A 27,979-nucleotide genomic window follows, 5' to 3' on the forward strand; every position below is an offset into this window, starting at 1 on the left:
GTACTGAAAGTGGCATGTTTTGCATTGATAATATCACCCCACAGTTTGTACAGCAGCAGCAATTTCAATTGGAAGAAAAGTCGAATTCGAGTTGTATCCCAACCTTAAATAAGGTTGGATTTGAATTTGGTGCGTCGGCAAACATGACAAACAATGGCTCTTATGATTCTGTTGATGATCAAGGTTGTCATCCTGTGACATATGCTGACGAAAACAAAGATTTTCAACCTCCAAACGAAATCGCTGATAAAGATTGATGTTTGATGATATTGGCAAATGTGGCCATGGCACAATGCTTAGTTGATGGCTAGTAACAAAAAGGATGATTATGGAGAATAAAATGATATTATCAATAACCCTCATCAGTGTATGTCATGTACTTGGGGAGGTGTTTGTATAAAACTTGTTCAACTGTACTTTTGTTGTGACTGAGGTTGGCGATGTTTTTTAGAAATATCGGTGGATTTGAGTAGCAGAAGCATCTATTCATCGTGTTTCCTGTACCATGATCATAGTCTAACTTATTGACACTTTTCAACATTTTATCTATATATAGTCTGCACATTCATCTAAAACAATTGTGCAATTTTACATACCAAAAACTCTTGTTTCCGAAAGGCTACTTGATGCCACAAGATATCTATTGAACATTCCAGAATTGAGTTGAAATATAAATATTTCCTTTCATTTCATTTATCTTGAGCTGCGAATGAGATACATTGCATTTTATTTCATTTAATAGGAACCATTTCAAGTAAAATTTAAAGGCTTAAACAGTGTTTAATGGACTTGATTTCGAGTCCTGGGCATAATAAATCGGTCATTTAGCAGTTGATGTTTTTCTGGTTGTAAACGATGCACATCGAGCCAAACGCGCAGTTTCAAGTTTACCTGCCTGTTTCCAGCATTCATCATTCATTTGACCCAATCCATACGATCTGCACAATAGCTGCGCAAGATTGAGTCTCTGAAGAAGCATACTGCCATCATCCACAGGCAAGTTATTTATTCTCGCAGTTTGTTGCGATTCAGTAAACTCTTTTTGGATTCTCTGTTTTTGGATCAATGAAATAAACAAGGTTTAGTTGCATAAATCCAACTCAGTTCATGATCCCAAGTCTATTTTAAAAATAGATTTTAAATATTATATCAAGTTTTATCAAAACAATACCAACCTCGTCCATGCTAGGCTCAAAGTCTGGCTCTCCGTGTTTAGTTTCTTCAATCCATATTCGCAAAAGGTGTAGTTGATCCTGTGTAAGTGCAGGTGTATAGTATGAGCCATTGGGATCAGTCTGAATGGGGATAGTACAAAGTTCCTAAATCGAACGATCACACATTCAATACAAATAGCTTCTAGTAAGTCTAAAGTATCTGATAAAATTATAGTCAGTGTACAAAGAAATAGCAGGTTTACCTTGAACATAGACTTTCCCTCACTGATAACCAAAACGCGATAGTCGACTGGACGTTGAATGGATCCTCCTAATCCAACTCCAAATGACACTTCTGCATTTTGGATAACGTTTCCAATGGCTTTAATGTTTTTCACTCCGCGATCAACAAGCGTTCCATCAGTAAGACTTGATTCATCCACGACAAGTAGTGTGCTATTAGGAAGCTGCAGAGCACCAGCACACAGTCCAAGATCGGCCGTTGCGCAACCCAAATCAACTTGATCATTATATCGAGCTTGATCTGCATCAATCCAAAGCCCTGTGTTGAGATTCTCAAGCTTCATGGAAAGATAGTGGACATGTGGAACAAATAGATGGAGTGCAGATGCTAGTGACGTAGCAAAGCAACTGGCTGCTGGCGGTGCATTACATAGATTGATGGGGAGATATCCCACAGGAAAAGTTCCTCCAGCTCGACTTGTACTGGTTCAAAAATGATGGCATATATAGTGATATGTGAACTTGAATATTTAGACACGCAAACCAAAACATCATATCAATAATTAAACCAGCTTACATGCGAGAAAACATTTGTAAAAATATATATTCAGCCGCAAGTGCATCGCCCATCAAACAACCTTGCAGGCTATCAATAGCAGTTTGTCGAAGAGCTTGGGCCACTTCAGAAACTATAGCAAGATTTATAATAATACAAGGTCAAAATTTGAGCTGATATATTGCAATTTAAACTAATCAACACCATCTGAAATTAAATAGAGTAGAATTTACATTTAGGCAGAGGATTTGAGATTATACGAGTCAATGGATTGACTAGTTTTCCTTCAAGTTTTTCTGACAAAATTACGTGAACACAAGGCAGCATGCTGGACAAGGATATTTCATTTAACCTGTAAAAGTTGTAGCAGTGTTAATATTTGACAACACATTTGGTTTGAATCAATGCAGTCTTACATGTCCTTGTCTTCAATAGCATCCAATTTTGCATTATCTAGAATTCCAATAACCTCGATAATTTCATTCAATTGAAATTCTTCATTGCCATATGTCTATTCAACAACGTTGATGTCAGTAATCTTAAGTATACATTGTAGCATTATAACGCAAGAATGGCCTTATATTCTACCTTGACAATCGTGGCATGAGTGGGATCAGCATGGCCCATTTTCATTTTCATCAACGATTGAAAAGCCTGTGCACCGTCCTTACATACGGCCAAGTGGTACATTTTATCAAGATCCGATGGATTGGACGACGCAGCAATAGAATCTTGGCTCGTAATTTCAACACGTGCGAGCGATTGTGTCAAGTCAGTTTCATGAGTAGAAGGAGTGATGTGAGATTTCACCCATTCGGCCTCTGCTGGAACTGCAAAGCAAAAGTAAGGCTGTTTTTCAGAAAAGGAGCGAATGGCACTCAAGTTGTTGATTGGAAACTCCCATGGAAGCTTTCGAGTTTATTACAGAAAAAAAGTTGGAAATTAGATGCTGATATCGTACATGCCGATTCCAAAATAGAAATAGTTCAACAACTCACCTCGACTGTATCTCTATAAATCAGATTCATGATTTTCTACAAATCTGCAGAGTTAAACGACCTTTTAAAAGCAAACAGATTCCAGTTTATCAACAGTAGATAACATACCTCTTCACCAGTAGTAGCATGGAAAACGGAGCATTTGCTAGGATAAGTTTCAAACGATGCACTATTGTCTTGAATAAAGCAGCGGAGTCGAACTAGACTGTGATTTGGAAGAGATCCTTGATTGTCCAATGTCAGATATGGGATCTACAAACCAAAAATAGAATTAGTAAGATGAATATCAACGTTGTACAGTGCGATCATTTATGATTGTGATGTGAATGACATGCCATGCTCAAGAAAGTCGAAGACTGAATCAGAGCAGCAAAGTGTGAGCGCACTAGATCATGATCACTATGTGATGTAGATTCAGTTGCAGAGTCTGTTTCAAACCATTGACAATAGAGTATGAATGCAGTATTAGTAATCTAGACATGATCAAGACATTCTACAGAAACCAGATTACCAGGTGTAGAATGAGATTTTGATGATAACAGCAATTCCTCAATCACTGCATGAGGATCGTTGATTGCCCTGAGCAGATTGCTGGTGTTGGTTTGGTTTACAGACATCAACTAGTTGGCAGATTTATGTAAAATATTTGCGATTTATTTTTGAAATAATAATTCGTATTCGTATTGAAAATCCAATATTGAATAAATGACAGATTGTATTGAATTGTATTGAATGAATCTGTCACTTTAGAATTCAAAAAACAATCAATTTATTAATATTTTTATAAGCTGGTTTATGTTTTGACATTCTTATTTTACGTAAATACGATTGTAATACAAGACTATCAACGCAAGAGTTTGATTCTGGAGTGATTCAATCTTACAATTCTTCAGACTAAATCTGAATTGTCAACTTTCTATCTGTTCAGTCAACCAATTCTGTTTTTGTTGGTTTGAGAATCAAATCTTTAACCAACACTTGACATCGTTCAATGGATTTGACCACTCAATCTGAGAAGGAACTGTCACTCTCTGTTGACACACACATTGATCAGGAACCATTGAATAATGATGCTCCGGTGAGTGCTTTTTCTATTGTCACTCCTCTCAACTTACACTGGATTATTATACTGCTATCGACCCTGTTGCGAGCTACAGTCATTAATGCAATACTATCTTGCAATGACTGTTTTGGAGTATACAATGGCTAAATATTCATTGCGTTTTCATACTACAAGTTGACTGCTTCTTCAATAGACATTCATCATATAATACAAACTATAATCATCTCTTTCTCTTCTTTTGACATGCTCATACATTGTACGATCACCAGATTCATTCATCTCAATCTAAACTCAGACTTTGGGTTGGAATGTTATCAAACTCTTGTTCATATCTTAAAATCACTGATGCACTCGCGCTCTAGTCCATGTAAACAGGGATTGTAGGGATGCTGCTATACATGCTAATCATCCAATGTTTGGATTGGATGAAAGAGTTATGGAATTGGCTAAAGCTATTCAGTTTTTTATGCAAGAATGGTCACGAAGCCACTCGACTTTGTTAGTGAGTTTAGAAGACACAATCTTGACCAGTAAATTTGATATGTACTGGTATCAATCATTTCATAAAACAGTTTATGCATTTCAACACCCTGATTGAGGGTTTCATTTTACGTGAATACAACTGCAACAAGGGACTTTCATTGTAAATCTCCGACTAAAGGGAGCAAGGGAGAGTGCACTAGTGGCCATACAGTCCTATTTTATTGTATTGCATAGGATTATCTGTTATCAATCCTTCAATAATATGTTTTACATATTTTGCTTAAACTCTAATCTAATTGTTATTGGACTGCATTGGATCTACACATTCTATTATATACTCAAGTGACGATCTATTTTATTCAAGTTGTTGACTTGGTAAATAGAAGGGCATGCTAATTGAAAACTGTGATTCATTCTCTATTCAGATGCTAAAAACCGGAATTTTATCACGTTCAAGAACCAGCAGCAATTCAGCACCACCGAAAAGTCAGCCCGATACAATGACATTCATTGAAAACACTTCATTGAACAACACCAGCTTGGCTGTGAGTGATCGTTTTGATAATGCTGATACCTCCAAGATCATGGACACTGCCACGAGTACAGATAATACCTCTTTAAAGAGTGCTACCCCCGACACATCACTGAAAAGTCCCAAAGAACAATCTACTTTGTCGGATACTGTTGTTAGCAAGCCTTTTTTCAACTCATCTGAAAATGGTCAACCCACAGATTTATTGACATCAGCTCAAGCATCACCTATTTTTATCCTAGATTCTCCAAATAGTGACCAACAGGATACTCCAAATACAATGTCAAAACCCACTGCAAATTCATTCAGATCCATCAGCACACCCAGTTCCACACACTCTGAAATATCATCAAAATCCATGCCGGTACGTCAAAAACCAACCTCATCGAGTATTGGCACTATGGCATATTCTAATGGCTCAAAATCGCCAGGTATTAAACAGCCCTACAAGCCTCGTAGTATTTCTTATGCCCATGAATATCGCCCATCCGAGTTTATCGATGATATGCCACCACCCAGTGCATTTATTAGTGAAATAGAAAGTCTTCATGCATTTCATGGAACTTCGAGTCTCGGATCAGTACCTATTGAGCCAAAATATCCATACATGTCTCGTGAATCTGAATCATCTGAATTCAAAGACGCCGGCTTGACAAAAGATCGATCTTTTGTGTTTAAAAAGCCTGCTAGTCCATTTCAATCATCGTCATCATCACTACCTAATCCGAAAACCAAGACGAGCACTGAATCACCTGAATCATTAGATACTTCGCATAAATCATGGTTTGCCTATAACCCCACTTCATATTTGACAACACCTACCACTCCTGCTATCCCAGAAACTGAATCGACCATGTTTCTAATTTCTCCAGACTCGGTGACTGTGGATATGCCAAGTATGAAACGGAATGCAGATATGCATGAAATATTTCCTGAAATGGAAAGCGACGAGCTTCTGATTGAAGACTATTCTTGTGCATGGCAAAAAGACTTGCTGCTTCACGGAAGATTGTATATTACCACAAAAGGATTAGCATTTAATGCTAAAATTATTTGGTCCTATTCTGTAAGTAGTAGTTTAATATCGTACGCTGCTAATAAACCATCAAATAAACTGTCAATGATGTTACTAATCGCTTTTAATGCATACTGTTTGGTATTGTAGAACATTATACCTTATTCAGACATTATTTCCATGGAAAAAAAGAATGTGGTTGGGATTATCCCAAGCGCAATCGAGGTTTCCACTACAACCACAAAGGTGAGTATTGTTGAATTTCATAATTTTACTGATTGTTTAGATCTTGACATATACAGCTGGTCATGTACTCAATCACCAATATTTTCTATATTTTAAATCTGCACTCGAGTAGCACTTTTTTGCAACCTTTTTAACAAGAGATACCACTTTAGAGCTAGCCACTCGTATCTGGATGGGATATCCTAATAACATTATACGGTCAAAGTTGCCTAATAATGAAATGCGTTCAAGCGATGACTCTCTTGCTCAAACTGAAGATTTGGTATTGTCTGATTTACCACAGCTAATACCTCGTTCAAACGATGGGAGTTCGATTCATTCTCGACACTCCCGCACCGTGTCTGCGGGATATGTACCCATTACAGCCACTTCTCCCATAGATTTTAAAGCACCATCTTCATTGCAGCTTGACAATTTTGATTGGATGTCGCCAATTTCTCCCACATCAGATTTGCGATTTGTTTCTCAAATTTCATCGGGCTTCCAATATCCGTCGCGACCACGATCGTACTCACAATCTCTTCCACCTACCATATCACCACTGTATGGCTCAGACAAGAATGTGTCGTCGGCATCGTTACTGCTTTCCAAAAATATTGGTTTGGCCGAACTTGTCACATTTGATACGAATTCTGTAGACAATCAATCAGTGGCAGAAAGTATAGAACAGTTCACCTCTGATTTAATTTCCGACACCAGTTTGCAGCCCGTATCTCATAGAGCACATATTGTTCACCAAAAACACCCCGTAGTGTTTAAATCAGATACACCTAGACCTTTAAAACGAATAGCGCCGCATCCATCTATGAGTTCGTTAAAGTCCAAGATGATATCGGACAGTAAACCTTTATCTTTGGAAACCCCGCTTGAAAAGGATACGCATCAAACTCGTACGGTTCCTGAATCTACGCAGCCTGTTGATTGTAGCTGCGATCCAATTCATGCCAAGATGAAGCCACTATTAGATACAAATGTCCCACTACCGTTGGAAACGGTGTGGGTTTTGCTATATGGATTCAAATCTGCCACTACAGGGTTTTTGCATAATTTTTGGATTACCGAGTGCAAACATCGCAGTGGGTATTTTTTGTGTAGAATGTTGCGATTTCAAATATGAGTAATGTTGATTTATGTATTATTTTGTGGGAATGTTTAGATTTGAAAGGTGTTGACTGGGTAGCAGAAAGTGTTGTATTGGATGATCCCAAAGATTTCGAGGAAAAGACGGACGAAATAGGATTTGACGGTGTTACATTAGGATCGCATAAAAAGGTTGAATATGTTATTCCCCTGACCAATCCTCTTGGACCCAAAGAGACTCGGTGTCGAATCCATGATCAGATTGTTCAAAAGACAGATTTGTGAGTTGAGCCTTTTTGATGGTAGCTATTTACTATCTGGCCCATTATGCTAACAGGGCTACACTCAATTTATCATATTTGAACGCTGTTATTTAGAATGGTATGCATTCGTTCAGTCAACACAACACCCGATGTACCGTCTGGGACGGCATTTGAGGCAATCACCCGTATTTGCCTAACATTTGTTTCTCCTAACATTACACGCATGAGAGCATCTTGTGATATTGAGTATTCCAAATCAACATGGATCAAAATGGCTATTGATCGTGCTATTCCTGAAGGTCTTAAAGCATACCAGATATCATTACTGACAGCTCTTCGACTTCATATTACAAAAAACCCAGACTTGGTTAAACTTCAATCACGCCATTCTGCCAGCACTGCTAATGATATTCAGGTTGAAGACAGTACTGTTTCAAATGATCGTGTTTCTTGTCAGTCACCAGCCAGACAAACAGTATCAACGAATGCAACACATGATGCCAACACTGGCGCAGTTGACACTCGACCACTTGCTTTGCAACAAAACCCCAAAAATACGCAAGGCTTTACCCAAGTTTCATCAGTCCATTTACTGATTGTACTTGTATTCATGCTTTGTATAGCAATGGCGAATCTCACTGTCTTGTGGCGTTTGTTAAACGAAGTCAGTCTATTACGTGGTGAAGTGTCCAGAATGGGAGATGTCATCATTCGACAAGATAAAATTCTGCAGCATTCCCATACGCTTCAGTCTAGTATAGATAGAAGCAAGCTTGTTTTTATGGAGGATAAAACCTGACTGTGGTGTCTGAATCAAGCAAGACAGTTTACTAAAATTCAAATGATGAATTGCAATGGATTGTTCATTTATCCTGAATAGCTTATAAAACCTCGTATATAGAGATTTTGATTATAAAGCGGAACAATCTCGTAAATAAATGAACATCATGATGAACGTTGTTTATTGAAGAATTGAGAATGTTGATTTCTAATAAGAAAGTGTAAGACTATTCAGCCATTATCTATTCCAAAGAGTCAATCATTGAATCATCCGTTGTAATATTCAATGCTTGCTCATGTGTTTTGAATGCCATTCAAGATTTACTATGCGATTCAAGGCTTGCATGCACTTTATGCGAGTACTCTTCATATCGACTATTATTCTCTTTAACATATTTGGCAATTGTTTTGCACAAACATTCTCATCAGCAGTTGAGTTTGTTCATATTAACTAAATATGTAAAAAGTCGGATATTTGAATTTTTTCAACCGACTTTTTTTTGCGAGATTTTATTTCAATTTAAACCCATTTCGATACAAGAATTAGTCAACGTTATATACTCGACAGATTTACAAGCAACATATATAGTATATTGATACAATGGTTGGACTATATGGCAAGACAAAGAGTGCACACAAGAGTAGCAATCGCAAGAGCAGTCACATCAAAAATCCTCGTAAAGATAGCAAACCATTCAAATCAACTTCTCGAGATGCAGAAGATATGTATGAAGAGGTTGATTCGGATGAGGATGCTCGAAAAATTCTTGCTCGACGAGGTGGTGGTGGTGGTGCAGTCGGACGCACTCTGGACGACGTTGGTACCATTGACTTTACTGTAAATGAAATTGACGAGGAAGACGACGAGGAGCTCGATGATAGCGAAGCATTCAATTCTAGTGACGAGGAAAAATATGGCATCTTTTTTTTATCAAACAAGACCAAAAAGGTGAGTTTGTTTAAATATGCTTCATTATGATGGTTTTTATCGATTGGCTATATATTCATGTGGTATGTGCTTGATGGGTGATTAGACTGAAAAAAAGACCAAAAAGCAAGACAATTCCAATGGCATCAACATGGACGAAACCAATGAAAAAAGCGAGAGTGAAGATAGTGAGGACAGTGAGGATGATCAGGCAGACGATGGTGACTATATGGATATTTCCGATATGCTTAATCAAAATGGCGGCTCTCAGACAAAACCAGACATTTTGAAATCTACTTTAAGCGAGCCCAGCAATCACCACAAATCTATTAACAATCAGTCTAAAGCCAGTAGCACTTTCTCCATGTTACTCTCCAATAACTCTGATTATCTAGGCTCAGATGATGACAATGCAAATTCGACTGATTTACATGATATCATGTATAGCGATAATAACGAATCTGATGGAGATACTGAAGATCTTTCCAAGCTATCCACATTCATACAGAACATGAGTAACGACCGAAGCGATGCTTCTCGAAAGAGAAAACGCTTACCTGAATTCACAGAAGCATTTGGCGAATCAGAATTTGGACTCGAAGCAAAGTCTAAATCCAATACATTGCATTCTCGCAAAAAAATCGAGCTTGATGATTTGGTGGGTGTAATTGACGATGATATCAACTTCAATAACTTGAAAAAGCAGCTCGAAATTCATGATCGTGAGGGAAAGAAGCAAGCTGTGGCTGCACCTCTTCCACATGTTGTACAAGATCGTTTAAACCGTCAAGCTGCATATCTCGAAGCCAAAAAAGAGGTGTCTAAATGGTCCGCAGTCGTCAAGAAAAACCGTGAAGCAGATTCGCTTTCTTTTCCCATGGGCCTTTCTCAAACAAATCATATCACTAGCGGTGCGCTAATTGGAAAGTTTTCGCCAATGACTGATCTTGAAAAGGAAATTGAGCAGATGCTACGGGAGAGTGGTCTTGTAGAGCAAAAACAAAAAGAGATGGAAGAACTAGAGCTCAACAAAATATCGTCAAAAGAGGTATCAATTTGTTTATCACATATGTTTATTTGTTTGCATCTAACTAGACATCTTATTACCGATTTCACAAATCCAATGCACTGAATTTTACCATTTAGCTGATTGAGCGCCAAAACGAACTGGCAAAAATGCGATCGCTCATGTTTTACAAAGAGCAAAAGCAAAAGCGAATAGCCAAGATTAAAAGCAAAACCTATCACAAAATCCACAAGAAAAAGGATAAAACCGACAATCTTTCGGTCGAGGAACTCAAAAAACTTGATCCTGAATTTGCTCAAGACAAAATTGAACAAATGGAGCTTGACCGTGCCAAAGAACGCATGTCCCTAAAACACAGAAATGTAGGCAAATGGGCCAAGCAGATTTTAGGGAAAAACGATATAGATTCTGAATCTCGCCAGGCTTTGGCTCTCCAACTAAAAAAACATGATGAGCTGAAACGTCGCATTCGTGGTGTTGATTCTGACGATTCTGATGGATACGCCGATCTTGCATTGGATCTGGATGGTAAAGAGTTTGTTGAGGATGCTGCTGAAGCACGACGTAAAGGAATCAGTCAACTGGATGCTCTTGATGCAGAAATTAGAGACGAAGACAACAGTTCTGGAAAAGGACTGCTTTCAATGAAATTTATGCAGCGTGGGTTGGCTCAGCAGAAAAAAGAGGCAAGAGAGCTTGCTCAACAAGCACGATTGGATTTGGAACGCGAAGAAGACGAGAATGATGGTGTGGTTAAACCTAATAGCACTGTCGATAAAAGTCAATCGGATGGAAATACTGGTCGCAAAGTGTTTGGACCTCAGTCTCGCTCGTCTGGCGCTAAAACCCTTGATTTTGATGATGATAATACTGAGGAGTTTAAAATGGATGTCGACATGAATTTGCATAGCGTCCGAGCCTCAGGTCCAGTTACCATTGATTTTAAAACATCAACATTCAAGAGCAATAGGCTTGACGTCAAGTCTAACAATATACCTTTGGAAAAGTCACAGAAACACCTTTTCAAAGTTGAATCGTTTGATTTGGAGGATGAAAAGCAATCTACATTTGTTGGGGACGCCAACAAAACCAAGATCACTGCCCTCAAACCTGCTGCTTTTCCCAGTTTGTCTACGGAGGTGACTAAACCATTAGATCCAATTGAAAGCAGCAAATCAAAATCTATTCACGAGGCACCTTCAAATAAATCTGCTACCAAGCCAAACAAACTCGACAAAACTTCTTCAGAAAATCAACATCATGAAAGTGATGATGATGCAAATCCTTGGCTTACATCAGTATCTGAAACAGCAGTTCAAAAATCTTTATCTGGTGCACATAGTCACGATCGAAAGATTAACAAGGCAAACAAAGCTCAAGCCAAACTCTCCCAGCAAGTACGTGAAACACGCAAGGTATTGAATGAGCATGACAATGATGATGATTCATTAGAACTGGAAGGTCTCGAGGATGAAAAACCTGCCACACCCACTCCTAATACACATGAACCATCCTCTTTTGCATCCAACAAAAAAAACGCATCATCCACTTTATCTAAACAAAACGGGGCCAAGTTTACGTCTGTAGTAGATGATTCTGAAACTGATTCTGATGTAGAAGCACGAGCAGAGAATGCACGGCCAGCCATGGTGCACAAATTGCATGCGACTGCATTAAATCAAGTTGATTTGATGCGGATGGCGTTTGCAAATGATGATGTACTAACTGATTTTCAAGAAGAAAAGAAGCGGATCACAATGAAAGATGAACCTGTTGCACCTGTTGAAGTTCCTGGATGGGGATCTTGGTCTGGACCTGGATTGCTGAACTCGGGAAATAGTAAAAAGAACAAGCACAAAAAAGGAGATGAACAAAAAGGGTCAAAGAAGACAGATACACCAACGGCTGCTACTTCTCTTAAAAGTGGTCCACGACGCGCGGACTCGGACCTATCGCATGTTATAATCAATACAAAAGCGATGTCAAAGGTAAATAATAGGAATGACTTGATTGAACAGCTAAAATCCGTTTTTGTATTTTCAGATAATTGATTGAATTTTAACTTGCACTGGTTTAGGTTTCAAAATATGTGCTACCTGAGTTGCCACATGGATTCTATACTAGTGAGCAGTATGAGCGCATGATTCAAATGCCTTTGGGACGAGAATGGAACACCCAATCCGTGCACGGTAAATTGGTTAAACCTCGTGTTCAAACAAAGCTTGGTACTGTTATTCAACCTCCCAAGCTGCTTGCTAAAAAATCTACTACCAAAAAGAATAAATAAACAAGACTTGTTTCCCAGTTTTTTGACCTAATCTTTGATGGCGATCATCCACGCTTTATCAGATCACTGCTTTGGTCCATATTATTGGCTGTTTCACTTCAGACGAATAAATTAAACCGCTGGTAATTGCATTGCAATAAGAATGATTCTCTGCTTTAATGCCATTGATATCTCATTTACAATCTTGTGAAATAATGGATGCCAAATTTACGGATATTGTGTTTTCTAAACTGTTTGACAAGATTGATTGGTCTTTTGCCAATCATTCAAAATTTACTTGTAGTGCTGTTCAATTTTGATGCAAAAGCACAAAACGGTAAGCTAAAGAGCTGACAAGACACACTGCCCAGTAGATTTGGCATCCATCATCCACGAGATTGGCTTTTATTATGTATTTTGGTACTTTATTTAGTATTTCATTTTACGTAAATACGGCTGTGGATGAATCACTTTAGTAAAAACAAACAGTATTTTAACCACCATGATCTGTGCTATTAACTAGTTATTGCTCGCCTAGATCTCTTGCATATCATCAGCGGGTCGCTCTGTCGGTATATTTTGAACTACGCCCATATTACTTGCTGGTATTTCGTCAGCATTGTGAAGGCGTCTGCCAACACGATAGTGCTCATCACGGATCTGAGCAGACCATCTTGCAAACCAAGCATGAACTGTCAGTATCAATTCGTAGCTCATCACCATAGCAAATATCAACCCTATGCCGTATTTGAATAGTGTATCGCGAATGAAGTACATTTTTTGACCTAATATAATCAATGAGTATCAAATTATAAAGCTTAATTACATCATACAAAACTAGAATATTTACCAAGTATCTGGGCCACGCATGTGCTGATGAATGGTAAAGGAAGCAAAATGGATGTAGTAGCTATCACTGGGTAAATCAGTCTTTGCAAAATTGGCGTGAAATCCTGCTCAAACCCGTTTGCAACAGTCTAGATATTCCACAAATAATACTGTTGGTATCAAACAACACATGGTATCAAACTCCTTTGTTAAAAAATCTTACCTCTGCAATCAACGCCTTGAATCGGTTATCAGGTCCAGCCATAATAATGTAGTATATAATGCGAGTCACAATCACGCCACTAGTCCAATCATGGACGAAAAAAATGACGTTGATACTTTTCGAGTTGCCCCGGAATGGAATCATAACATATATGTCTATAACCAGTCCAACAAGCAGTGGCATAACAATGCCTAAACAGGCTAATAAATGCGCAAGACGCAAATGTCTTGTTTGCATTTCAGGTGTGTACTTTTTTAACAAAAGTACAAGACATTGATAAAATATCGTAAGCCGAGACACAGCTGTTGAATTGGGGTTTTTGGTAATACGTGTTGTAGCGGATTGAGTGCTTGTTTCCAAATTATCTAAATCTAAAAGATTTGGATCATTGGGAGTTGGAACTGTATGGTGTTGTCTAGTGTAAGAAAATTCCTCAAATAGATTTGTATCCCGTATCATACGATAGAGATACATTGTAGGAAGAGCAATTAAATTGATAATCGCAACTCCAGCGAGATACGAGTGTAGGTCGTGAATAGGAAGGTCGATACGGTTGGTCGAGATGGGTAAAGTGTATTGGAATTCTCTGGGAATAGGAACGCGCACAATCACAAGCGAACTCAAAAACTGAAATGCTGCACGGCCAATAATAAGTGGAATAGCCCATGCTGTAACCAGTGATAGTACTATGGTAACTAATTGGCCAACTAACAAAATATAAACTCGAAGAAAAACTCTGTTTGGGACATAGACTTTGGTCCAATTCGAGGCTACTTCTTCTGGCGTCTCTGTAGCTCGTCCAAAAATAGCTTCATCTTTTCTCATAAACAACATTACTTTGTCGCCAGGAATAACTTCGATATGGTCGTGATTAGGAACACGCATATAGTTTGTAGGTTTCATGTGCTGGCGCGGCTGTAAAGGTGCAAACTCTTCATCTGAAATGACCGGATCTTGTAGTGCATTGCCATTCAAATCCACACTGCCAGCTTCAGAATCTGTAACATCTTCCCACTCATCCTGAACCGTCTCGTCAGGGTATTTACCACGAGCACGATGTTCAGGAAATGTAAAATGATGGCGACGTGACTCGCGAGACGTATGTGATTTTGTTTCATGTTGATCTGAATCCACATCTTCAACTTCATCCACCCATTCGTCCTGATTCATAGTATCTTTTTCAGAACCTGCTTCTCCATTATCAAGCATAATTCTCTGCTTAACAGCTCCAGTCTGTCTAAAGTAAGCCGATCGTTTGCGCCGTCTACGACGTCCACGAGAATCAATAGTCATGTACCGAATATCTTGCTTTTGATCTACGTCGGAGCCATCATCTTCCGCTGGGAGCTCTCCGCCAAACAAAAAGTGCGTGAGATCAAGGGCGGCAGCAGCTCGTCTCAGCCATTCTTCAAACAAGTATCGCACTATACTCTTGAGATCTATGAGTTTAGCCATTAATGGAACAAAAAAGTAAAACAAAAGAAGATCCAGGGGAAACTCGGAGTAATGATCGCTAAGTTTTGTAAATTTCAAAAATATAAGCATGTATCGTTAGAAACTAAACATCACATTAAAAGTCAAATTGCATACACAACCGCAAAGGCTTACTGAAATTCCCAACGCAAAGGAAAGATTTTAAAAATGCCAAAAGCAGGCGCGAACAGATACTGTAGTACGACAATGATTCCAACCGACCCGCCAACCACACCAAGAATCAACCCTCCATACATTAAAGCTCCAACACCAAGCTTGCGCGCTTGCGTCAGGAATGGTCGCTCCAAAATATCTTGCATGGGATTGAATCGGGGATCATTTGGATCTCGCATGAACCACATTACTCCCGGGCGAACTATTTCACGCACAAATGTAATGTAAATTGCAACCTGAAACATAAAAGTGGTACCAATTAGCCAATGCAAAAACAACGCTGTCCAGGGGTGATCTATAAAGAATGTCTGACGAGCCAAAATCAGTCCAGTGTGTGAAAAAAACGGAAGAGTGCAAAAGTCGATCAGTATGCCACAAAAGATGGGAAAAGCAACAATCTCTGCAGTAATGAAGAACATGAATTTTTTGCTGAGGATAGAATGGCGAATGGTGGCTTTAAAAAGTAAGATGGCAGTTTGAGCATACGGATGGCGAAATAGATTTGTGTGATTTGCATAGCTCAAAAAAAGAATCACATAAGTAGTGTATCCAATGAGAGTCATCAAGGCAGTGTCATCTAGCATGTCGGGAAGTAATGTTTTGGACACAGCTTGAATAGCAGTGGTGTTTGTGCCATTTGAAATCTGATCAGAGATAAGCAGCGCTGTAGTTTCCAAAGTTGCTGTTAAATTATCAGTTACAATACCGTTAATTGTAGGTGTTACAACGGCCTTTATAGTTTCGTTGATCGCAAGGCTTGAAATAGCCGAAGCAGCAGCATGAGCGGTGCTGGAATTCAAGGCTGTAGACGTAGCATTAGCAATAACTGCAGAGGTTGCATTGAAAATGCTATGATTCACGGTGCTGAGTAAGCCTGGCAAATTCATAGCGGCTAAAATAGTATTAAGAAACTCGACAGCGTCGGATGAAAGCCATGATCCAAGAATAAACAAGCTGTCCACAATTGGATCAAGAATAGGATCAGTCACTACTTGTAGCATCGATGTCACCAATGAAATCAATCGCTCAACCATGGGTCCATATACGTCGCGGAAAATAAGAAACATTACTTTTCCGGTAAGAAACGGGATCCAGATACCAACAGCAATACACACAAAAACTAGAGCATGCACTGCAACAACATTGTAAACCAGATTTAAAAAAGATCCACGTGCGCCAATAATTTCTAAAAATGCATTAATGTCACCGTTTACTTCGGCAACAATGTTGCCATTGTCAATTCCTACATTGACATTAAGGGCACCTTCGTCAGGAAAATTAACATTTTCTTCAGGATTGTTTCCAAAGAAAACCATAAATCCTGCTTGTCGAGCTGGTGCAGGCAAAACAGGAGCCGGAGCTTGAGCTGGTACATCAACTGGCTCAGGCTGCTGCTCAGGTTGCTGTTCAGCAGGAGGAACTTGCTCGGAATCTTTAGCTGGAGTTTCCAAAAGATTATCAAGCCCACGATCATATGTCTTATCTTGCGCATCAAATCCGTAGTCATATGATGAGCTAGATGCACTTTGAGGTAGTGGCTCACGGAAAGATGCAGACCCGACACGAAAATCTTCTGAAGCAATAGCCATATTGTGCAGTCGTGCATCTGGTCGAGGCAGCACTGCTTCATTTTCAAATGGAACAAGAGGTAGTTTAGACGACATTGTACCAGTTCGTTGAAATAGAATTCGATTCTTGGCAGCAAATCCAGCAGAGTCAGGTTTATCAAATTTCTCGTTCACTCGTGAAATCAAATTATACGAGTCAGCATCCTGTGTGCTGGCTGATTGTTCCCACATCAAAGATGACTGTGTCTTGTATGTACCGTTTTGCAAAATACTTTCTGAAGATGACTGTGTTTTATCAAGCAAGGTAGTGGTGCTAAACTCTGGGCAATTTTTCTGACGAATAGTATTTGAAGCATTCATGGAAGAAGACAAACCGTGTGCAATGCCTTGAGAAAATTGAGTGGTCTCATTAAATTCGGCGAGTTCAACTGACTGATTCGTATCAGGGTTTTCAAGAATCCGCCTTCTCAAGTTGGCTAAACTATCGTGCCAATCTGGTTTTGGTGCAGTAGTTTTTCTTGTAAATGCTCCCGACTCGTCAACATATCCAGGCAACTCAGATGTTTGTACATTTGACTGACCAGAAGCTCCTATTATATTTGTGTTGGAATGAGCATGCTCAAAACTTTCAAATGGAGACCGTTTTATGGATGATGACGATGCCATGGTACTGGAACTATGTAATGGTAAAGTTGAAAATGAGTCATATACCGCAGCTGACTTTCCCTTGAGTCGGCGACGCTCTACTTCATTCTCTAATGAAGTAATTTGATCTGCATACTTACGCTTGAGCTCGTCCAGTGTTGATGCTGAGCTTGGTTGAAGCGGCATGGCACCTATATGTGTATTCGATTTTGAACTAGAACCAAGTCCAGATAAAGAAGTTAAACTTGAATGTGAGCTGCTATTACTATCAAAAGAGTATTGTGACGACTTTCGCCGGAGAGAAAGTTTGGATATCCCAGAATGATGAAGAGCGGGATCATGAGAAAGAGGTGTGCGACCATCGGGTTTTTCTACAGCATGAAGACATGATTGAGAGTTTGAAGCTGAAGAAGTACCCGATGCAGATTTCAATTCCAAACGACGAGGACGCAGCTCATATCTAGAAGATGTTTGAGATGGAGACGGAATTTCTTCCAATGAACTCACAGAAGATGATTCTGATTCAGAAAGTTGGCTTTGAGGTATGCTTGATAAGTTCTTTTTATAAGTAGTTCGTGGCGAATCGTGATGAAGAAATATAGGAGAACGGGGTTTTAAGGAAACATTATCCGCTGAAGTAGATGGCGATAGCTGCACGGAGTCATTGTGGCTCTGAGAAAGACTGTCGGGAGCAGAAACAGCGTCTTCTTTTTTATCGCTGGTGTTGGATTGAACTAGCTCTTGCAGATTTATCGCGGCAGTTTTTAAGACGGATGCCATGTGTTCTTCCAAATCAGTTTCAGAATCACTCAAATGCAGGGGTGTAGCATCCAAATAAGCATGAGGAACGTAGTTGGAAGTGTTATAAAAACTACTTCCAGTTGAATCATTTAGAGATATGGAACTGTGGTCGGAATGAACATATGCGGACGTAGGAGTAAGATTCATATTCTGATGTTCAGCAGTCAGAGTCTCGTCGAGTTGATCCGCAAGAGCAGCCGATATATCGGGTTTAGGGTTTAAATTCTGTTCTAGAGGAGCAAGCTGGTCGTCAGCCAAAGGAGCTTGATGTAATTCTTCATCCTGTGGTGCAGCAACTATTGGATCGTCCTGAATTACATCTGCATTCTGATCACCTACTCCAATCAGCTGTCCATTTGCATCTCGGGGGGTATTCACCACAATGTACTCTTTAATGAATACAAAAGCAATGCCAACCAAAATGCCTACACAGGTTATTTTTTGCCCTTCTAAAATATCGAAAATAATAGCTCTAAGATTTTCAAATATAATCCTAGTCAGTAACGTCAAAGCAATACTTTTCCATTCAACAATTAATCATCAGTTGAACATATTGACCTACTTTATAGGCTCTTTCCAGGATATACCTAAACTCCTAAATGGTAGAAATAGAAAGATGGTGGTGTTTGAAGAGATGGTGTTGTTGAGTAAATAATCTAAAAAGGTACTATGCTGAGGTACAGCAGGTGCACCATAGTTTATCATCCGCTCAGTAATGCTTGATGGATCTAAAAACAAACGCCATGTATATAATGTGACGTATGGAACCCAGAAAAGCCACAGACATGCTGCAAAGGCAATTCGTACATTCAGAACCATGCTGGAATAAGCTCTTTGAATCATAACGTAAAGTGCAACATGCCATGAAATCGTGACTGGAGCAGAGTCCGCATAAACTAGATGTATAATTTAAAAGTAAGAATGTGTATTTTTACAATTGTATTCACGTAAAATAGAACACTAAAAAGGGAGTTGAAATCTATAATAAACAGCCAGTCTCGACAATGATCACCAAATTTAGTGGACACAGCGTCTAGTAAACTGTCGAGTTACTGGGTGTTGCTCATTTTTGTATAAAAAGCTAAACAGTTTCAATCAACCGCACACTTGTTCAATCTTCAACCCTCGTTCCATCCAAGCATTGAATAGTTGAATTGGAAACAACGATTGCAAACGTATCTGAAATGTTAGAATACAAGAGTTGGTGCGGTTGTATTGAAAACAGAAACCCAATATCTAGATTGCAATGAATGATCTGGTGATCATACAATGATGATATACCAAAAGAGGAAAGCAATATTGTCTATTCTGAAGCAACCACTACAACAGTGTTCTATTTTACGTGAATATGGCTGAATAGAACGAGTAAATCGTGGGTGCCATCAGCCCATTAAACCAACAATGATATTACTTGAACTAAACACAAATGGATGAGTGCAAATCTCGCAGTGCCTACAAATATATAAAAAGTTGAGAACAAGTGATCAGCATGGTTGCGAAACATCTAGACCAAGAGTAGTCGTTATAAAACGAGTGACTCGAGAGTAGATGTCAGTCACATCAAGACAGCCAGAGCAATAAGCAACTCAACTGTTTTCCTGAGTGGGCTAGCCATTCCTCTAAACAAAGCTGATGAACAAACTTCATGGATCCGGCACATTTGCAAGGATGGAATAACGGATCTTCGTCTGTTCCAGGAAAACGACAGACTCTGCAGATATCTGTTTAATCAACAGGATTTAGTATCAATGTTAGTTGAGCAAGAATGGCATATTCAAGCCAGGTGGCTTTCAACTGCAAGGGCAGGAATGAATAGAATCAAAAAACAAAACTTGCGTTCGGTATCAGGCAAGCTAGTATGTTGATGGAGTGTATCAGAAGAATGTGTAGGAATGTGACCATCATTGGAAGGTTGGACCAAAACGTCGTCCATAATAGTGTTGAATTCAAGACAAACAAAATCAAGTTGATTTTGCAATCAACTTTATTAGAACGCAACACAAGAATGCCAACATGACAGTTTCATGAAATGATAATTTCTTTACTGTTCAGTATTGGACAGTAAATTGATTCTTGTTTCTGTCTAACTAAAAAGATTCTTGTATTAAAACTAATCCTTTGTTCAATTCAATATTAAATAACTAGAATCTTGCAATCTGTTTTTTTAAATCAAGAGCGTATCTGAGATGTTAGACTATCGGAATCTAAAAGGAATCCAAAAGGAATCCAAAAGGAATCCAAAAGGAATCTAAAAGAAACTTGAAGGGAATCTAATCATCATATAATATATACCAAATAAAAAAGGAAAAACTAAAGCTTGATGGCATAATGAATGTCGAGTCAATGCAATATTTAACCATTATCAACGATGCAGATAAAGTATTCCATTCTGCGTGAATACAGCCGCATGCCGTCGCTTCCATTACACAAAAGGGATGTTCTACTCTCCAACTCCACCCATGCTGATCTTGCTTCCATTCCTGCCATTGGTACTTTGGGAAAGCTGCTACTAGGCGCACAGTTGGACTTGCGCACTGATTCTCCTGTTGCTGCAAACACTCGTTTAGGCTACAATCTGGCTATTATTGCCATGCAACAGGAACTACCTGAAATCGACCCTCCGTCGTTTGAAGTGGTTGACCAGACTCTAACCAATGCTGCAATCATGATATCCATCATTCCAACCATCTCCATGAGTTCTATCCAGCTGTCTCAGTTGGAAAGCATTGCTGCTCGCTGTGCGTCCTTTAATGCTCGTGGGCGTCAAGTGTTCCTTCGGTTTGCTCCCGACTTCAATGCTGGATGGATGATCTATGGCCAGCAACCTACTGCCTTTATCTCTGTCTGGAATAAGCTGTTTAGTCTGCTAAAGTCTAACAGTGCTTTCAACACTTTGATGGTCTGGTCTCCCTTTGAAGGCTCGGGATACCCTTTTGCTGGGTTCAAGTATAGCGCTCTTCCAAAGACTCTCGACTTTTCTAAACTCGATACAAACAGCGATGGGGCTCTCACTCCGTCAGACGATCCATATGGCCCGTACTGGCCTGGAGGAAACTCGGTTGACTGGGTTGGTCTGTAAGTCTATCCCCGCTGTTCAGATTCTATTCAATCCATTCTAAACTATTTTGTGTTGACTAGATCCATCTTTTACAAAGGTGCAAACTATCCACAGATTCACAACGATATTCCACCTCCCAACAGACTCCATGACATGTTCACTGGTGAGCTGGTTCCTGGACAAGTCAATTTCTATCAAGTCTATGCTGAAAAATTGGCCAAGCCAATGATGATCAGTGCAACAGCTACTGTTTATCACGTCACTGCCAACTCTTTAACCCCTCCGCCTGGTGGTGCTAACGAGGTGGATATCAAGTCTGCTTGGTGGAAGCAATGCACTACCAACACAACCTTTCTCAATCAGTATCCCAAACTACGTGCCATTGTCCTTGAAGAACGTGTTTGGAATGGACATAATGCCGAGTCCGTTTGGAAATTCGATTGGAGAGTCTTGAATAATACCTTGTCGGCTTTCAAGAGTGACATGCATAGTGTTGAATCCTCATACGAATTCGCTACGCCTTTGTCTGCATACGTCAAGACATGGCAAGGCGTGTCTGGTGTGCCTGCTAATCGTCCACCGTCTAATGCCGTGCCCATTGTGCCTTGGGATCCAAAAGCAAATGCAGAATCTGGCAACTCAACCTCACCTGCCATCAACTTTGTTCAATTAGGACTTGTTCCTTTATTTTGCTTGGCATTTATAAGCATCTTAATTTGGTGCGCAATCGAATATTTCTCCGTACGACGTCGTGCACTCAATCCATCAACTTCTGAAGAAAGTCTTCCGGAAAATGCCTTGGCATTTGCCAATAACGAATCGGGTGGTGAAATAAGCTCCGTAAAAGAAGCTTTCGACTTTGACAACGTGGATGATCTAGACACTATTGTAGATGGAAGACCGGGTGGGCCCCAGTCTGATCCATTTGATGACAATAGATCGTACATTTCATCTTCGAGTTTCAATCAGATGCGTGTATGATATCCCATTACCCGCATCCCTAAACATATCTGCTGCTGGGATTCCCACTACAAATGTATTTATCTTTCGAGACATCAGCATAGGACCCTTCAAACTCCTACAACCTCGTATTGTTTTTATTTTATTTTTGTTATCCTACATGTATTCATGCTCAACCCCTATGAAATATAAGGCATCTCCACATTGTGTATATATCAAATACCAACCACTATCCATCAACTGCTTTATATCTTTACTCTACCCACTACACTTGCTTATTTAGAAACAGAATTAAACTGGTTTATTGATGTGGAACGATTAAAGTTTCTAATATTGAAACAACACCTCAACAAACCATACAGTGGTGGTCGAGTCAAACTCGAATAACATCAAGACACATCACAAGGTAGATTTAAACAGAGGTGGATGTATATCTGTTCTCCTGAACCCATTCATACATAAGCATATTGAATCATGCTTTAGAGTGAGAGTCCACTTAGTCGTTTGATTTGATCCTTGTGCATGTACACTGTTTGATCACCTCCAGATTCTTTGGGTGAAAAGTATGAATCCAACATGTCCAAATCGTATCCCTGTCCTTGATCTGGCACACTTCTTACAGTCGATTTAGTTGATTCGCGCTTTACTCCCTTTGACGTTAGAGTGATGGCTGTTATGGCATGCTCAAGCGTGGGATACAAACTGGCATCACAGGGATCAAACAGCGGTGGTGATAGTCGCGATGGATCACCTTTGTCGCGGGGTTGCATAGGGAGTGTATCCTTGTCATAGATTGAAGTATTCTTTTCTGGCTCAGCAATGACAGGATTGAAAAGAGGCGATGGTTGATAGCTAGTAATCGTATTAATCCGATGCAACAATGGCGAGGCAAATGAGTTGGACGTAATGGAGCTGGTATGTGTAGCTTCTGCCAGATTGATCGCACTATCATCATTGAACGTCGCCATGGGTTGAAATACTAGGCCATTTAAAGCATGCACATTTGTCGTAGTGGTTGTCTGATTATAAGGTTGTGGTAACGTGGTGTAAATACTATAGTCGCTGGTCTGTATCGGATGAACGAATTGATGAACCGGAGAGCCGTATACGGCATAGTCACCATGAGTTCCCGGAATATGTGGTGGTGGGTTTGGAGCAATATATGAAGGATACTCAATAATTGGAGCAAGCGAGACCCCAAATTGCGACGTGGCAGGTGGAGGTGGGGGTGCATAGTATCCATAATACGGTTGGCTCTGCTCGTACTGATGAGAATAGTCAAATTGCTGACCGTATCCAAACTGAAGCGAGGGCTCGTACTGTCCATGTGTGAACTCGGTTTGTGAGTTTTGTCTACAATGTGCATAGGCATAGATGGGTTGAGGTACGACCGAGTTTTCAGACAGTACACCACATTCTTCTGAAGATGGGTTGGATACCTTGTGTATAGCAGGCTGATCGCCATTGGAAACAACAGCTTCTTCCCCAGAATGATGAGAGCCAGCCAGTGAATTTCGACCATACATGCCTGCACTGGTATAGCTTGTCAGATTAATATCAGACTTGATTCCTGCGCGATATAACATTCGCGCACGGCCAGGCGACGAAGCGCTCTCTTGGTTGAGCTGTAGATCGATATCCAAAGCGCGAAGTTTCTTTTGATGTGTGTTCCATCGAATCGCAACAAATCCAATAATTGCCAACACAACAGATAAAATTGCTACAACAACTCCAATTATAACATTAGTTTTTGGCCCGTCGTCTGACTGCTCCTTTTCTGGGGTTTTTGTGGCGATTATTTTTTCGCTTTCGGCAGTCTTGCTATTAGATTGACCATTAGTCGATTGTGCACTTGAACTATTGGAGTCTTGTGCAGAGTTCTGAGAAGTATCAGAACCACTCGACTGATTCGCTTGATCTTTATCTACATGATCGTCGTTTTTCCCCCAAGATTTGTTATTATTATTCTTACCCTTGGAATTGTTATTATTGTCCTTACCCTGGGAGTTGTTTTTGCCTTGATTCTGCTTTGATTTATCAGGTTTGTCGGATTTGTCTTTTTTGGAGTCTTTGTTTTTCTGAGTCCAATCTGAATTATTCTTTTGATGATTCGAAGACGAGTCTTGAGATGAATTCTCTTTTTGATTCCATTCTTCAGGAGGTGAAGCCTGTGGTTCTGGCTCTGGTTGAAACACTGGTATTGGTTCTGGTTCTGGTTGAAACACTGGCTCTGGCTCTGGTTGAAACACTGGTATTGGTTCTGGCTCTGGTTGAAACACGGGAGCTGGCTCTGGTTCAAGTGCTGGAGCTGGTTCTGGTTGAAAAGCTGGTTCTGGTGCTGGTGCCGGCTCTGGTGCTGGTGCTGATTCAGGTTCAGGTTCAGATTTAGGTTCTGATTTCGATTCTGATTTAGACTCTGATTTAGATTTCGAATCTGATGACTTGGACTTTGGCTTTGATTCAGGGTTAGGGTCGTTAGGTTTGGACTCTGCAGAGTTTTCAGGTTCACTTGATTTATCTCCGCCTCGCTTCTCGATATTCCCTTTAGTGGCTGTATCACCCTTAGAATCAGAATCTTCTGTATTAGAATTATCAAGCGAAATTTCAGTTTCGAGTAAAGATACTGGTGTCAAGTGATGTTTAAGCTCCTCTTGTAGAGTACTATGCATATTCGGATCTTTTCCTGTATTGGTTGAAGGTGCAGGATTGGGATCTGTGTTTGTATTGGTTGAAGGTGCAGGATTGGGATCTGTGCCCGTATTGGTTGAAGGTGCAGGATTAGGATTGATTTCTACAACTTCAACTGATATAGGAGTAGGATCCGATGCTGGAATATCATTTAGGTTTGCGGAAGCATCTTGAGAATTTTTGTGATGAGAAGATTCCTCGGCGAGTAAAGGAGTGCTGTTGGAATTTGAATGAGTATCAACATCGGTTGTTTTTGTGGTCTGATTCTCAATTACGATCGCTTGAGCAGATGTGGCGAGCACTAGCAGACAAAGACCAGTAGTTGAAAGTCGCTTCATTTGGTTGAAATAATTGATCAAAGCAGATAGATTAAATGTCGAGTTGGCGAAATAAAGATGCCTTGCTCCTGCTTGCGACTGTGTAGTAATATATTATGTGTCAAGCTGGAGATATATCGTTGATATATTTAAACAGTGACTGCAGAAGCGTCAGGTCAATATACCGTTCAAAGTGCTGGGTGAGTTAAAATCGTAGTTGACTAGCAGCGATTATTATTTTTGGTAAGGCTAAGTTCTGAAATGATTTTAAACGGTCCTTTGTGGAAATAATGTATGGATGATGCAAGCAGACTGATATAACTGTTCAAATTTTAATTTCAGCGGTTGCGGACGAAGGATTAGGTATTGGTCTAGGTAAGCATTTGAAGGGTAAATCGGGGAGTTTAGGGATACGAGATGTTAACACCTAAAAACACGCCCTGCTTGGGCTGTATAGTTTAAAGGGAGGACTATGCCACAAAATTGATTGACATTAAATGTGTCCATTTGGCTGATTGAAAAACCCTGTAGCTATTCAAATGGTGTGTCCAGTCCAGGAAGAGTTGTATATCTGCTTGAACTGTCTTTATCGCCGTATTCAAGCAGATATACAACACTAAATCAGATGCCAAAGTGCATAAACAGCCAGTCTCGACAATGATCACTAGATTTACTGGACACTGTGTCCTCTAAACTGTCGAGTTACTGGGTTTGTGCTCATTTTTGTATAAAAAATCAAACAGTTTTAGCCAATCGCACACTTGCTCAATCCTCAGCTCTCATTTCATCCAATCCAAACACTGTGCCATTGGATGATTGACATGTACAATTGCATTCTTGTGACGTGTGATTCTGTTTTCTTGAACTAAAGCGCGAACGTGTCTGAAATTTTAAAACGCAAAATTTTGTGGTTGTATTGAGAACAGCCAAACCCAATATCTAGATTGTAATGAATGGTCTGATGATTATAGAATGTATGACCATACCAAAAAAGGTAAAAAACGTCACTTTGGTTCAAAACTCTAGTTTGATTGTGCACGCATCGTATGATGAACGTCGTGTTGATTCAATCGAGAATGTCTATTGAAGCGGCGATGCAATCAATTTTAGTAGAAAAGCGGACAAATATTCAACTGTTGTTTATTTCAAGCAAAATAAAGGCAGTCGCCAAGATAAATACAAAAGTGGTCCGTTTATGTAAATACGGCTTTAGTAAAAGCAGGCAAAAAATGGTACACAACAACTAGGAATATCACCATTGGTCCAAATATAAAGCAGAATGGAGCGACAATCAATAGAGCACAAAAGACAATAGGGGAATATATAAAAGGATGAGCCCGTAAGTTTCTTTGCAGAGGCTCGGCAAATGCAATGACTTGATTCATGGCTGTAGTATAGCCAGAAAAGTCCGTCAAGCTATTTATGAGATGCGTGTTGGCGGCATTGGCTGAAATGGCTGAAATGGCGGTTTTGGGACGTTTTTGCGTTGGCGGTGTCAAAGATGCTTCAGCCGGTGAGGGTCTTGACAGCTGTGCTAAAATGACAGGTTCAGCTGGAGATACAGATTCTGTTTCGGGATCTAGAGATAGGCTTGTATCAGCCGAGGTGAACTCTGCATCTTCACTTTTAGTCTTGGCAATGCAATCAGGATCATCTGTCGTCTCAAGTACAGCATCATTGTCTGGCAAAAGGGAAACTGGTGACCCAGGCTGGGTAGGATTGAGAGTTTCGTTGTTGTCAGTGATGGAATCCGTATCTGTTTTATAATCAACACTCTCGTCACAAACAGGTTCACATATTTTATCTGTGGTTTGCAGAGACTGTAGATCCATCTGGGATTGGTTCCTGTTGATTATAGGGCTAGTTACAGTGGGTTCAGCAGATTGCCTCGAGGCTGTTTGAGCAATAAATAACTCTTGATTGATTGCAAGTGAAGACTTTGCTAGATCGCTTATTGCAGGACCAGGTTCATTAGGACATGTATGGGTTTGTAGAGTCATTGAAGATGCATCGTCACATTCATAAGTACCAGAAACAACAGTAGTAGTTTCGGAGTTGGTTGTAAATGGACTAGCCATTGCTAGCTTGTCCTTACCAGACTTGTTGCGCTTGAGCAAAGATTCATCAGAGCGGTAATAATATTTAGATTCTGGGATAGATCCACTGTTGGAAATAATATCAGATGAGTCATTGGGTGTTGTTACTTGACTGACAATAGGACTGGAGGATGGGTGAGCTGCTGCCAGAAGCAGAGTTTTAGTAGTGGGAAAGCTGGAGTGATTGATGTGGGGTTTGTCGCTGTTTGATTCTGCACTGATGGGAGAAACAGTTAGTGGAGCTTCTTCAGTCGACACTTTCTTGACAGTCCTCTTTCCCATTATCGCTAGCTGAGTCTTTACTGGTGAGTGTGATTTATGCAAAGTATCGAGTTCACCCCAATCTCACGTGTTCAACTATTTGCTCGCAACCAAAAACAATTTGTCCTGATAGTCTCATTGCTCTATAGAATTCATCTGGTCGCTCGGTTTATAGAAATGGCTTTATAAATAACTTCTACATGAATTCTGCCGTTGGATTAAATCTCGAGTCAAGTCATGTTTTAGGCCAAAA

The 27,979-nt window shown here is 39.9% G+C and overlaps 7 protein-coding genes across 7 annotated transcripts; 3 read left to right on the plus strand and 4 right to left on the minus strand.

The window, feature by feature from the left end:
- Window positions 1–820: 820 nt before the first annotated feature.
- BATDEDRAFT_22503 (uncharacterized protein) lies at window positions 821–4,112 on the minus strand (the record flags this gene model as incomplete). Its single annotated transcript, XM_006675521.1, has 11 exons — window positions 821–1,051; window positions 1,176–1,319; window positions 1,418–1,880; window positions 1,975–2,086; window positions 2,187–2,305; window positions 2,370–2,464; window positions 2,542–2,862; window positions 2,952–2,987; window positions 3,060–3,203; window positions 3,338–3,378; window positions 4,067–4,112. The coding sequence occupies 11 exons, from the start codon at window positions 4,110–4,112 to the stop codon at window positions 821–823; spliced, it is 1,752 nt and encodes a 583-aa protein (XP_006675584.1).
- An 885-nt stretch (window positions 4,113–4,997) lies between these two features.
- BATDEDRAFT_85160 (uncharacterized protein) lies at window positions 4,998–8,432 on the plus strand (the record flags this gene model as incomplete). Its single annotated transcript, XM_006676106.1, has 5 exons — window positions 4,998–6,095; window positions 6,195–6,290; window positions 6,403–7,366; window positions 7,447–7,651; window positions 7,748–8,432. 5 exons carry the CDS (start codon window positions 4,998–5,000, stop codon window positions 8,430–8,432), a joined length of 3,048 nt encoding a protein of 1,015 aa, XP_006676169.1.
- A 582-nt stretch (window positions 8,433–9,014) lies between these two features.
- On the plus strand, window positions 9,015–12,655 carry BATDEDRAFT_85161 (uncharacterized protein; the record flags this gene model as incomplete). Its single annotated transcript, XM_006676107.1, has 4 exons — window positions 9,015–9,362; window positions 9,448–10,389; window positions 10,488–12,356; window positions 12,446–12,655. The coding sequence occupies 4 exons, from the start codon at window positions 9,015–9,017 to the stop codon at window positions 12,653–12,655; spliced, it is 3,369 nt and encodes a 1,122-aa protein (XP_006676170.1).
- Window positions 12,656–13,168: 513 nt separating this feature from the next.
- On the minus strand, window positions 13,169–20,279 carry BATDEDRAFT_85239 (uncharacterized protein; the record flags this gene model as incomplete). Its single annotated transcript, XM_006676378.1, has 7 exons — window positions 13,169–13,419; window positions 13,485–13,611; window positions 13,686–15,198; window positions 15,294–18,818; window positions 18,909–19,242; window positions 19,758–19,798; window positions 20,179–20,279. The coding sequence occupies 7 exons, from the start codon at window positions 20,277–20,279 to the stop codon at window positions 13,169–13,171; spliced, it is 5,892 nt and encodes a 1,963-aa protein (XP_006676441.1).
- A 474-nt stretch (window positions 20,280–20,753) lies between these two features.
- BATDEDRAFT_86043 (uncharacterized protein) lies at window positions 20,754–22,385 on the plus strand (the record flags this gene model as incomplete). The annotated part of the gene is made up of 2 exons (XM_006676108.1): window positions 20,754–21,421; window positions 21,485–22,385. The coding sequence occupies 2 exons, from the start codon at window positions 20,754–20,756 to the stop codon at window positions 22,383–22,385; spliced, it is 1,569 nt and encodes a 522-aa protein (XP_006676171.1).
- A 458-nt stretch (window positions 22,386–22,843) lies between these two features.
- On the minus strand, window positions 22,844–25,390 carry BATDEDRAFT_85162 (uncharacterized protein; the record flags this gene model as incomplete). The annotated part of the gene is made up of 1 exon (XM_006676379.1): window positions 22,844–25,390. The coding sequence occupies one exon, from the start codon at window positions 25,388–25,390 to the stop codon at window positions 22,844–22,846; it is 2,547 nt and encodes an 848-aa protein (XP_006676442.1).
- A 1,109-nt stretch (window positions 25,391–26,499) lies between these two features.
- BATDEDRAFT_85163 (uncharacterized protein) lies at window positions 26,500–27,747 on the minus strand (the record flags this gene model as incomplete). Its single annotated transcript, XM_006676380.1, has 1 exon — window positions 26,500–27,747. The coding sequence occupies one exon, from the start codon at window positions 27,745–27,747 to the stop codon at window positions 26,563–26,565; it is 1,185 nt and encodes a 394-aa protein (XP_006676443.1). The 3' UTR covers window positions 26,500–26,562.
- Between the last annotated feature and the right edge of the window lie 232 nt (window positions 27,748–27,979).

The sequence above is a fragment of the Batrachochytrium dendrobatidis genome, assembly GCF_000203795.2.
Source record: "Batrachochytrium dendrobatidis JAM81 unplaced genomic scaffold BATDEscaffold_1, whole genome shotgun sequence".
Classification (NCBI taxonomy): Eukaryota; Fungi; Chytridiomycota; class Chytridiomycetes; order Rhizophydiales; genus Batrachochytrium; species Batrachochytrium dendrobatidis.